Source organism: Otolemur garnettii, unplaced genomic scaffold (genome assembly GCF_000181295.1).
Source record: "Otolemur garnettii isolate 467f Iridium unplaced genomic scaffold, OtoGar3 scaffold00091, whole genome shotgun sequence".
NCBI classification, from domain to species: domain Eukaryota; kingdom Metazoa; phylum Chordata; class Mammalia; order Primates; family Galagidae; genus Otolemur; species Otolemur garnettii.
Window position 1 is genome coordinate 5255047 of NW_003852486.1, and position 12630 is coordinate 5267676.

Below are 12630 nucleotides of genomic sequence, written 5' to 3' on the forward strand. Positions count from 1 at the left end.
GCCACCTTAGGTGTATGTGGCTGGCGCCTTAGCCACTTGAGCCACAGGCGCCGAGCCAGCACTTAACATTTTCTATCAAATTTGGAAGATGCCACAGTAGACGTTCTAGTTAGATAGGCAGACGTAACCATCTAAAAAACTTTTAATGAGTCAATTATATTCACGACCAGCTATTCGGTTCAGTGCTGGGGAAACAGGAAAAACTAGACCCCTTTTCTGTTCTCAGTGAGTTCATGGGTTGTGGGAAAGACTGCCACATAAACCATGAATTATTACTTTTCTTAAACTTATTTTTACTCAGTTCTACCTTTTGGGGATAACAGATTCTACAGACCATGGATCATGGAATTTTAAAGTGAATAATTTTAGAAATCATCTATGTCACTCATTTTACTGTTGGAGAAGCTGCCTACTATTTGTCCTGAAAAGTACTGACTTCTCTTATTTGCCTTTATCTGACCTCTCCTACGTTTCAAGTTCAGTCAATTCAATTAATCTTTATTAAGCATCAGTTGTATGCTAGATTTTGTGGAAGACCTGCAAATGCAGCAATGAAGAAGACACCACCCTGCCTGTAGGAGGCCACAGTCCAGGGGAGAAATGACACACAAAGAGGTAATTAATAGCTCTGTTACCTGAGAGAGCCAGTGTTAGCATGGGGTACTAAAAATATAAAAAGGCCCCTGATTTGGATTTGGGAAACTCAGAGGAAGCTTCTCAGAAAGACGACCTTTGAGCCATGACTTGAAGGACAAAGAGAAATGTGTAAGCTGAAGATGTAGAGAAGGGCATGCCAGGAAGAGGGAACAGAGTGAGCCAAGGCATGGAGGTATACAATAGTGTGGCTTATGGGAGAACTATAAGAGGTGGGTGATGGTGGGGTTGAAGAGGTAGAAGGTGACAAATGAGGCTGGCAGGGAGAGCAGGGACAAAGTGATTGCACACCTGATATGGAGTTTGTATGGCCAAAGTGCCCTACCTTACCAAGTTTGGTGAATGTGTCCTTGTTCACGTTCGTTGTCCCTCTGAGGTATGAAACTCCACCATATCCCTGTGGCCTCTGTCTTTGCAGGCTGAAAAGGCCCAATTTGCCGGCCTTTCATTTTGAGGCAGTGAACAGAGTTGCTGCCCACCCTTCAAGGTGTAACTCTAAGCTTACCACCTCTGAGAAGTCTCTCCTGACAATTTCCTGCCCTTGATAGATTCCTTTTGTCTTGAACACACTTTGGGGTCCTTATTCTTTTTGTGTGAGTATAACTTGTTCCTACAATGTAGCCACTATAGCTCCTGAAGGGTGGCTATGTGAGTCACATGGTAATGTCTAATAAATGTCCATAAGATTGTATCCTTTAGATATGAGTTTCAGGATGCATGGTAAATGCTTGAGTTTTGGAATTGGATAGGCCCACGTTTTATTCCAGCTTTGTTACTAGTTATTAGGTAGTAATTGTGGGCATTTTTTTTTTTTGAGACGGAGTCTCACTTTGTCACCCTGGATAGAGTGCCGTGGCGTCATAGCTTACAGCAACCTCAAACTAGCGGGCTCAAGAGATTCTCTTGCCTCAGCTTCCCAAGTAGCTGGGATGATGGGTGTCTGCCACAATGCCTGGCTATTTTTAGAGACAAGGTCTCACTCTGGCTCAGGCTGGTCTTAAACCTGTGAGCTCAGGCAGTCCACCTGTTGCAGTCTCCCAGGGTGTTATGATTACAGGCGTGAGCCACCGAACTCAGCTGTGGACATGTTTTAAAATCTGTCTAATGTCTTGGTTTTTTCATCTATAAAATTGGTGATTGTCTCAACTCAGGATTGTTGTGAAGACATGGCTAGGGGTCGGGGATGATTTTGGGGGGCTTCTTATCAGTGGGGATTTGGATGTTCAGCAATGGTAAGAATGCCTGGGTGCAGTGCCTCTGTAGGGGAGGGTCACTCTGACGTGACCAGGGCCTGTGGTTGAGCAGCTCCTAGGTGATTCATTAACCTGTAGGCACTTTATAGTTACAGAGTATTTGACCTAGTCTACCTCATTGGAACTAAGGAAGTTGAAGCCTGGAGAAGCTAAGCAGTTGGCCCAAGGTCACACAGTGAGCAAGTAGTGGAGCTTGTGGCACTGAGACAAAGAAGGAGAGCAAAGGCCTAGATAGTGGCTGGAGGAGGGTGGAGTGCACAGGCTGTACGGAAGAAAGCAGTGGTGTGCTGATAAATGTTTAGCGGCCAAGAAAGGCTTAACAACTGCTTCTCCAGCAAAACATAAGCTCTGATTTATAGTGTTTGCTGATTTCTGTGGTGTAGATACTCCCACCATGGCTGATTTCAAGCTATCAATATGATATCACTGAACGTGGAGTTGGGGAGAAACTGACTTTTATGAGCCAGTCCTGGCCAGCTCAGTGCAGTACTGAGAGATTCAGGCAGCAACTTGCAGCTAGAAGCTGGAGGTCAGCAGGTTGTCTTGCCTGTGGTCACACAGCCATTCTGTGGCAAAGAGGGGCTCTAGCCTAGACAGTTGACTCTAGACCCCAAGTGCTAACCATGACATCATCTTCCTACTTATGACCCCTCCCTGGGTGTGAGCTGCCTCAGTGGCGTCAGCTATGAGGTTTCAGCCCATTTTCTTTGGCTCTGGTGCAGTCAGGATTCTGCCAGGCTGTTTCTTGTCCTCAGTTATGATGGTGAGACTGCTCTGATAGGCCCCTCTGGACCCTGCCCAAGTATGGTCAGGAGAACTTCAGGAGGAATCTGGCCCAGAAAGGTCAGCTGAGACAGAGGCAGCTCATGGGGCTAGAAGGGGCATAGAAATGCCCAGGCCTGGAGCCTGTCCCCCCACATTGATTTTTTCATGGCCACTAAAACTGTATCTGGCACTAAAACCCAATACTAACAGCATATCTCTACTCTAATATATAATGTTAATGATAATTTATCAGAAAATCATTAACCATGCCTGTAGTCCCAGCTACTTGGGAGGCTAAGGCAAGAGAATTGCCTATGCCCAACAGCTGGAGGTTGCTGTGAGCTGTGACGCCACAGCACTCTACTGAGGGTGACAATATGAGACTGTCTCAAAAAAAAAAAAAGAAAAGAAATCATTAACCATGAACATATGACCTGGATCCTTGAACCAAACAGGTGGCTCTGTTTGGGTATGGAGTGAAATAAAGAAGACAGAGGCAGGTGGTGCCTGTGGCTCACAGGAGTAGGGCGCCAGCTCCATATGCTGGAGGTGGGTTCAAACTCAGCCCTGGTCAAAAACTGTAAAAAAAAAAAAAAAAAAAAAAAAGACAGAGGGAAGGGGAGGGAAGGCAGGGGATGCTGGGGAGGGTTAGATGGAGGTACTGAGGGTCCTGGTCATGGGAAAACATGAGACCCCAGACTTGCATCTCAGATCTGGTGCTGTGACTTGTAGCTGTGGGGAATGACTATATCACTAATAATAATCATCATCAAGATTATTGTACGAGAATAAATGTAATTATTTATCTAACTGTGGGCTGTGCCTGGTATTACAAGTAATGCTTATTCTCATCATCAAGGCTGATGGGAGTGTGTGTGAAAAGGTGAGTACTGATGCACAGAGGGTGAAGTGGGTTCATTTGGCAGGAGCTCTGCCCCTCCCACATCTGGCCACTTCCCGCTTCAGGAGAGTTGCTTTAGATGCTCACGATTATGTGTGCATGTGCCAATGTGTGCACACTCCTGTGCACTTGTGTGCCCATTCATGTCCATCTTCATGCACGTTTCTGTGTATGCCTGTGGGTGCATGCATGGATCTCCTACTCTTCCCTATTCACATCTAGGGAGGGAGCTGGACAGAGCTCAAAAGGTAATGCAGAATCAGGAATCAAGTAGAAGAGGCCTCCCTCTTAAAACTCAGGCATGCCTGGGGAATTCCATGACAGCATCTTCCTTTTTGACCCCTAAGGCTGCAGCAGTTAAAAATGAAAATGAATTCAGCTTTGTCCCATTTTTTTGAAACTCCTTCTGCACACAGTGGGAGCTTAATAAATACTTGATGATGATTCTGAACCTGGGAAGCCAGCAGATGTTTTCAGCTCTGAATCCCAGGCCCCATGGGGCAAATCAGGCAGGGAGCAACAATGGGGGGGGGTGTCTTCGGTCTTCCTGCCAGATGCTTCCATGACTCTATGCTCTGCTGCTGGGGAAGGGACTGGGGCCATGGTGTCACATATTCAGCTTTGGAGAGGCCAACTCTTTCTTAACAGCTTCTTTTTGACACTTTCCCATCCACAATTTGAACATACTTACAGACAACCACTTTGTCTTGAGCATCATGGTGGAAAAGCACCTTGGGAGACAGAGTAGGAGCTGTGGGGTCAGCTTGCCCCATGCTCAAATCCTAGCACCTTTAAATACATACAATCCAGGAGACACCTGGCAGGTTATTTTCTGTGCTTAAGTGTCTTCCTTCCTTCCTTTCTTTCTTCTTTTCGTTCTTCCTTCCTCCTCCCCTCCCTCCTTCCCCCTCTCTCTTCTTTCCTTCCTTCCTTCCCTCTTTCCTTCTTTCCTCCCTCCTTCCCTTTCCTTTCCTTCTTTTGTTCTTGTTCTTGTTCTTTTTTTTACAGCTTTCATCTGTAAGAGGAGAATGATGACATCATTTTTCTAGGGTTGGTGTGAGGGCTACAAATAACAAGAAGCACCTACACTCACGTCGCAGGCACTCTGGTGAGTTTATCCCCCTGGTGTCAGAAAGAGCGGACCCTTCTGCTGCTGTGACCTTGACGTACTGTCCGTCAACATCTGTGAGCATCAGTTTGAGACCAAAATGAGAACATAATGCTCACCTCCTTGGTCGCTATTTGGAGAACGTGTCTGGATAATACATACTAAAAAACCTGTCCTAGACCTGGCCACTAATAGGTGTTCGTCTTCCCGGCTCCCTGCCCCCTTGTCGTGGCGCACAGCTCCCCTCCTTAGGAGCCCCGCTGTTCCTCCTCCTATCGCCCATTTGAGCGCACATCCCCGATCGTTGTGGGCTTGTGGGATTTGGCCGCACCTGCCGGAGCAGAGACGGGCAGCGCTCAGCCCCGCAGTGGCGGAGCGGGAACGACAACTCCCAGGCTTACCGCGCGACTGGGGGCTGGGGCCCGGGGGGTCAGCGTTTCTGGAGCCGAGAGAGGGCGGGTGGCCAGGGGGCCGGGGCCCGGAGTGGCCCGGGACTGGGAGGGGGCGGGGGGGCCGAGAGTTGGGGGCGGCCGGGGGCGGCAGCCCCGCCCCGGGGAGGAGCCTCTGCGGGGGCGGAGCCAGGAGGCGGCTGCGAGTGCGGTCGAGCCAATGGGGGCAGCGGCTGTTCGGTGGGCGGGGCTCACGGCCCGGCCGCGGCGGGAGGTGGCCAGCGGAGCTATTGAGCCGGGGAGGAGCGGAGCTGCGCGGCCCCGGGCACTCCCGGGGACGCTCCGGAGACAGAGTTGTCTGCCCTCCCTTCTGCATGCCCCCCTCCTGCCCCTCCTCCCTACCCGGTACGATGCATTCTTGAGTGGCAGCATCGGGACTCCAGGCAGCCCCAGAGACCGAAGCAAGCCAAAGAGAGAGGACCGGAGCCGAGAGCTGCCGGGGAGCTGGACGCCGGGCTTTCCTTGAGGACGCCTCTGGAGCGCGGGTGGCTCTGGGGCGGGGGGTTGTGCTGCGGGGAGTACCGCCGGACCCCAGGATGGACACTTCTGGGCACTTCCATGACTCGGGGGTGGGGGACCTGGATGAAGACCCCAAGTGCCCCTGTCCATCCTCTGGGGATGAGCAGCAGCAGCCACCGCCGCCACCGGCGCCACCAGCAGCCCCCCAGCAGCCCCCGGGACCCTCGCTGCAGCCTCAGCCTCCGCAGCCCCAGCACCAGCCACCGCATCCCCTGTCTCAGCTCGCCCAGCTCCAGGGCCAGCCCGTGCACCCGGGCTTGCTGCTGTCCTCGCCCACCGCTTTCAGGGGCCCCCCTTCCTCCAACTCTACCACCATCCTCCACCCTTCCTCCAGGCAAGGCAGCCAGCTCAATCTCAATGACCACTTGCTTGGCCACTCTCCAAGTTCCACAGCCACAAGTGGGCCTGGTGGAGGTAGCCGGCACCGGCAGGCCAGCCCCCTGGTGCACCGGCGGGACAGCAACCCCTTCACGGAGATCGCCATGAGCTCCTGCAAGTACAGCGGCGGGGTCATGAAGCCCCTCAGCCGCCTCAGCGCCTCTCGAAGGAACCTCATAGAGGCCGAGCCTGAGGGCCAAGCCCTCCAGCTCTTCAGCCCTGGCAACCCCCCGGAGATTGTCATCTCCTCCCGTGAGGACAACCATGCCCACCAGACCCTGCTGCACCACCCCAACGCCACCCACAACCACCAGCATGCCGGCACCGCCAGCAGCACCACCACCTTCCCCAAAGCCAACAAGCGGAAAAACCAAAACATTGGCTATAAGCTGGGACACAGGAGGGCCCTGTTTGAAAAGAGAAAGCGGCTGAGTGACTATGCTCTGATTTTTGGGATGTTTGGAATTGTTGTTATGGTGATAGAGACCGAGCTCTCTTGGGGTTTGTACTCAAAGGTAGGGGCTGTGGTTTCTCTTTATACCTTGAACAAAAGGAATATGTAGATAGAGAGATCTTGAGAGAGAGAGAGAGAATGAGATGCAGAGGGAGAGGGGCAGAGAGGTGGTGGTGGTGACAGGCATTTGCTTAGTTATGTCGAACACTCCAACTTCCCATGGTTTTCCTCCTTGATCCCAGGAGAATTCATTCCTCCCTTCCATACAGTGTCTAATTTGCAGTCTTTGGGTTAGGTAGGATTAAAGAATCCCCTCTGAGAAATCCCTTTCCCCTCAGCTCACTGTACTAAAGCAGAGCCCAGCAGCTTAACGCACCAATTAATTACACTCTGCCTTGATGTGCTTGCCAGTTCCTGTGACTCCCCCTCTCCTCCCCTCCCTGCTCCACTCCATTTTCCTGAGGATAAAAAAGAAATAAATGTCTGGGTGGGGGGTGGGGATCCCGTGCCAGTGCCATTGCCCAAGTCCCTTCTCTCCTTGTCTTCTCCCTCCCTTCTCAAGTTTCCATTTCCCTCTTCTTAGAGAGACTCTGGCAAATAGAAAACCACCCGTGACCCGAGTCTCCTGAGGGCATAAGAGTGAAAATATAGGTGGAGGAAATCAGTAGCCCTTTCCCTCGGGAATGAGGACCCAGAATAAACCTGCTTCTCCTTCATAAACATCTCCTGATAAAAATGGCTACAGGTGTTACCCGGGCAGAGCAGATGGGCGCTGCCTTGGCACTGACTGGGGGGAACACCTCTCCTTGGGATGGGATGACAGAGCTTCCTGGCGGTCCCTGGGTGTCTGCGTCCCCAGCTCAGGCACAGTTCTCCCCTCCCACCCCAACTCCTTCTTTTGGGATAAATAAAGATGAGGGTATGTGTGAGTGAGCGCCCAGATGGAGAGCAGCAGGCACCGGCCCCTGCTCCAGCCTTAGTCCAGCCCCAAGATGGAGGAGGGGGCTTCCCTCCCGCTGGGAACAGAGATTGTAAAAGGTGGGTTTCCTCTGATGCTTGCAGAGGGGCCTCCTGCTGTGGGCTTGGAGATGGGGATCCTGGCTTTTCCAGTTATGCCCCTCACCTCAGTTTGTTGAGGGGGGGGAGGTACATGCATGTATGCATATGCCTGCTTTTTGCTTAGATTTCTCTATTTATTTGTCGTTTTGGGTAGGGGTGGCTGGACTGGCTGGCAGAGAGCTGGGAGGGGTTCAGCTGTTGGAGGTTTCAAATAGAGCTTGTTTCAGGCAGGGCACAGCTGCTGTGAGACTGTCACATTCCTTGTTGAAATCCAGCCGCAAAAACCTAGGAGGTGCTGATCGGATTTCCCCCATTCCCAGCAGCTCTCTTTACCCAGGGTGGGTAGACTTGCCTGCCCTGGGAACGGGTGGGGCAGGCCTGTCAGACAATCCTAACAGCCAAAACTAGATTTCCAGGTAGAGGGTCCTTCCAGGACCTACCTGCTCTGAGAGGACTGCCCCAGTTGAGGGCAGCAGCTGGAAGCAGCCTTAGTCTAAATAGCTCAAGGATGAGCCCCTCCATTAGCAGAAGCGAGTAGGGTTTCCCCTGGAGTCGCAGCTCACTTAGTCATCCCTGTAGTGAGCCTCTGCGTCTGCTCGCTGCCTTCTCAGAATTGCCTCTTCTGCTGGGCACTCCGGAGAGGGGCTGGCAGCTGCCCTGCTCACTGCCTTGGCTTTCTGTCACCTCTGGGAGGACCAAGGGTCCTCACTGGGGAAAGAGATGGAAGCTTAAGTCCTGGGGGGTGAGTGACGAGGGGCAACACTAGTGCCTCCCTTTCAGTGACACCATGGCCAGGGCTCTTCCTAGAGGCAGTGGCTGTGCACAGATCCCAGTCTGGGGACTGTGCACATTTGTCTTAGTGTGGTGAGGAGCTCATCACTGACAGGAAAGGTCCCTCTTCTCTGCCTGGGCAGGTACCATCCTGATGGAGAACTCAGGGGCTGGGGCTTTCCCAGCACTGGGGAAGGCAGACTTCCAGTGAATGAGGGGTGAGACCACCTAAGGTTGAGGTGTGTGGCTTCTCTCATTTCCACGTTGGTGACCCTCTAGCTGATGGCAGCACAGAGAGGGCAGCAGCTGAGAATGTTCTGCTTGCTTCAGCTGATGAGGTGGCCACTTCTGGTGCACCTTGGGGCTGCAATTGTGATAAGAGAGCTTGTTGTGACATGTCTGTCTTCCCACCTGTCCTTCCATCTGTCTGTCTATGTTTTGAGTCGTTTATGGAACAAGTATTTTCTGGGTGCCTCCTATGTGCCAGGTCCTGTGGACACAGCAGAGCCAAGATGGATATTTCTTTCTCTCCTGGAGGCAAATGGGACCATTAAAAAAAAAAAAAAAACTAGACAAAAGTTGGAATCCCAGCTTTGCCACTTCCAGTTCTGTGATCTTGGACAAGTCATGTAGGTTTTTTTCTTTTCTTTAAACACCAGAGATTGATATCGAAGGCCAGCCCAGTTTTCCTGCTATCAGGTGGGGAGAAGTAACTTAGGTAAGTGTAAGGTACTCAATACAGTGTCTGCTCCATAATGTGTGACCGTGTAATTGAAGATGATGATGATAAGAGGAAAAGTGATGTCTTTTTTCTCTTATCTATCTCTGATTCTAGAAATAGTTGGAGCCCTAGCAGATGGGGAACTAAAACTTATCTATAAAGTGAGAAATATCTTGAAGGGAAGAAGCTCTGGAGAAGGGACTGGATCTGATGTCTTCCACCTTTAAACATGGGTCTGTGGTGGGGATGTGCATATCTGTTTCCCAGTTTTATGGACGAACTGGACTCTATCTGTGCACAGCAAGAGGGTTTGGGTCCGAAGGAAGAGTTACCACCTAGAAGACCTCGGAAACATTCTCTGGCCCCTGGGGAGGGATGGGTGGCACTCTCTTTTGCTGGAGAGCTTTGTGTGTCTAGTTGCTTTGCTGACACATCTGGAGGCGGGTGGATGGACAGGATGACCTCAGTGACCCTAGTCAGATTGGGTAATTCTGTCCTGATGGTGGCAGTTCCCACTCAAATACTCTTGGGAGGGAATATACTTTCCACCCCCGGAGTTATGGCTGGGGGCCTGCCTGCCCTCCCCTCCTCCCCAGGCTTGGACTTCATCACCTCCTCCCTGCCATCATGTTGGCGGCTGAGCTGGTGATTGAAGTGATTTAAGATTTACTAACCTTGTGCCTGAGCTGCTGCTTTCTGAACTCCCTGCTTTTTTTCCATGGGGTTGTGACCTTCCTGTTTACCTGGCTTTGGCTGGCATTTGTTATTGGGGAAGGACCTCACCAGAAAGGCCTGGGTCTCTTGAAAAGGAACATACATGTATCCTGAGCATATTCAGAATTAATGCAGATGGAGCCAATGAAGAGGTTAAGCAAGGGGGACAGACCATCTCAGCCCCCACCCTTACAAAGGCATTGGTGCTGGGAGGAGGGAGGAAACTCTGCTGGAGGCATCATCCTGCAATGGGGCAGGCAGCCCAGGTAAGGGGGGGCTGTTTAACTATGAGGCTAGGCCAGGCCAGAGACTGACTGCAGAGATGCCTGAGGTGGCCACAATGGGCTCGAACTGAGTGAGAAGAAAAGTCTAGAACTTTTTTCATTTTTTTAAATATGTGGATTTACCCTCTGAAGGCTTAGATAGCACAACAAGGGCTGGGTCTAGAGACCCTATGGAGAAATCCTAGTGACTTTGTCTATTTGCCTGTCAAGGTCAGAAAAGTGAGGGTCTGGGGAGTTGTCCTTGGAGTTGTATGAGAGCTGGTTTGGGGCACACCCAACCCTCTGTATAGCCTGAGGTCACCTGCTGTGCTTTCTTCACTGGTGCTGAGAGTTAGGGCTGGGGGGTGGGGGCCTGCCTGCGCACCCCTCCTCCCTAGACTTGGACTTTATCACCCTCTCCCTGCCATCATGTTGGCAGCTGAGCTGGTGCCTCTGTCTAGCTGGCAAGTCACCAGTGGGCCTTGTTACACAGGGACCCCAGGCATTGTGGGCTGTGGGTGGCTTCAGGGAGGATGGAAACACTGGTACCTCAGGGTGACTCAAACATACCCCAGCTCCAGCCTTGAAACTGGCTGGAGTTTCGCCTCCCAGGCTGAGACTGTCCTTTGCCCTGCATGCCCAGCTCCTGCCCGACCCACTGACTTCCCGCTTCTTTGCTCCTCCCTGCCAACCCTGTGGGCCTTGTTGGGGGAATAACCCAGGCCACAGAAAGAAAGAGGTCACTGGGAAGGCACCTGCTGGTTACCCTGTCCATAGCCATATTTTCTCACCTCTCCTTATCTTCCTTCTTCAGATCACCTTCAGGCCACCCTGATAGTTCAGGCTTCTCTGCTTGCCCCAGGAAGCCTGGTCCCCTTGGTCATTAACTCTTCAAAGAGAATGGTGTCCCTTAGGCAAACATGTTGTTTATCTCTTTGCTGACCTTACAGAGGTCAGTGAGTCCACCTGCACCCTCCAGGACAAGTGACTGAGTGGCACCACTGGCCCTGCTTCTGCTCTCTGCCCTCCCTGGGCTTGGCTGGGCAGCTGTCCCTGTACCTTGTGCTGAGACCCTGTGTTGCTCTAGGACAGGCTGTCAGTGGTCAGAGGATATCCTGGTGTTTTAGAGGAGGTGTCAGGGCACAGGTGTCAGTGGTTTCAGGCATAATGGGAAAGTAAGAATAGGACAGAGCCCTTTCTGTGGAACCCCCCACCCCCCTGGACAACCTGCAGGACAGATTTGCAGAGGGTAGCAAAATGTGTATCAACGGTTTGGCTGCAGGCAGGAACTTCAGAGCCAGCTGCTAAGGGCCCAAGACACACATTTTATCTTTACAAGTCACACTTGTCCCTGGGGGAGGGCAAGTGTTGGCAGTGGGCCCTTCTACCCCCAAACCTGGGAGTGGTGACTTTATTTATAATCATTATGGACAGTCTGCAAATGAGTCAAACATTAGTAACCCACAGGGTGGACAGCTAAATTTTGGTAAGTACTTAGCCTTTGAGTGTCATCACGCTATTTATAACTGTCCCGGGGGAGACTCCATGGCATAACCGACTTCCCTGCTCCACAGGCAGTGCTGCTGGGTGCCTGGGCCCTGACATAATGGCTCGGCCTTTACCTTCCTCACAGACTCATGAGAAAGCTATTTGATGGCCTTGTATTTCTCTTATTGAGCTTTCAGGAAGGGAGATTTTGAGACCATAGTAAAAAGACCTGTTTTAAAAAACATAAGGTAAAGAAAATCAAGATAAAAGGAAATTTGACTAACCTCTGTAGTGAAGCTGAGGCCTGGGTGGCAGTGCAAAGTCAGAATGGAGCTTTGGTTCTATTGCAGTTATTTGCATAGCACATTTAGGGAGGAGAGTGAGTGTGTTTGTGGGGTAAAAGTGGCTATATATTGATGAAATGCCATTGACTCAGCTCCGTGACAGGCAGGCGGGCACCTTCATTCGTAGCTATTTTTCCTTCTCTTTCTTTTAGAACCCCAAAGGGAGAGTGAGAAAGAAAGCCCCCTATTCAAATAGTGAGGGTGGGGAATTTTGAGATTGTGCTGTTCTCAGGAGCTGTAGAGAGGAAAATTCTAGTACCTTTTCTTCTGGTGAGGAAAGCTGGGAGGAGGCCATGGGCTTTTAGGTTCCCCCCACCCCGGCATTCTACCTGCAGGATCTCAGCTGGGGTCTGCAGGGAGGCAGGGTAGGCACCACACTGCTCTGTCCTTGGGCCTGTGGATATTGCTGGGTGAAAGAGAGGGAAGCTTGTAAGGGCTGTGTGTGAGCACATGACTGATTTGCACCTGGGGCCCTGGACATGGGTGGTGGTCATGGCCCCATGGTCAGGAGCTGCTGGTGTTGTTGGTAGCACTGTGGATTCTGAACCCAGGCCTGCTGGATTCTCAAGTCCATGCCCTTTCCCTTGCCTGCTGCTGCTGGATAAGCTGCTTCATTCTTTTTTCTTTTTTTTTTTTTTTGAGGCAGAGTCTCACTTTGTCATCCTTGGTAGAGTGCTATGGCATTATAGCTCACAGCAACCTCAAACTCCTGGGGTCAAGTGATCCTCTTGCCTCAGCTTACTGAGTAGCTGGGACTATAGGCGCCCACCACAACACTCAGCTATTTTT

General features: G+C 51.4%; 1 protein-coding gene across 6 annotated transcripts in view; it reads left to right on the forward strand.

Annotated features, from left to right (window-relative positions):
* The first annotated feature begins 4586 nt into the window (after nt 1-4586).
* KCNN3 (potassium calcium-activated channel subfamily N member 3) overlaps nt 4587-12630 on the forward strand; it is a 146600-nt gene continuing 138556 nt past the window's right edge. For 2 of the 6 annotated variants that reach the window (XM_023516403.1, XM_023516404.1), the window contains exon 1: nt 5368-6542. In XM_023516403.1, coding sequence (XP_023372171.1) covers nt 5667-6542 — 876 coding nt within the window. In that variant the 5' untranslated portion in view covers nt 5368-5666. Of the gene's footprint in view, nt 4682-5367; nt 6543-8090; nt 8283-9616; nt 10013-11134; nt 11496-12630 lie in introns of those variants that run through there. The other 4 variants (XM_012808658.1, XM_023516407.1, XM_023516405.1 and 1 more) reach the window with 4 other exon arrangements.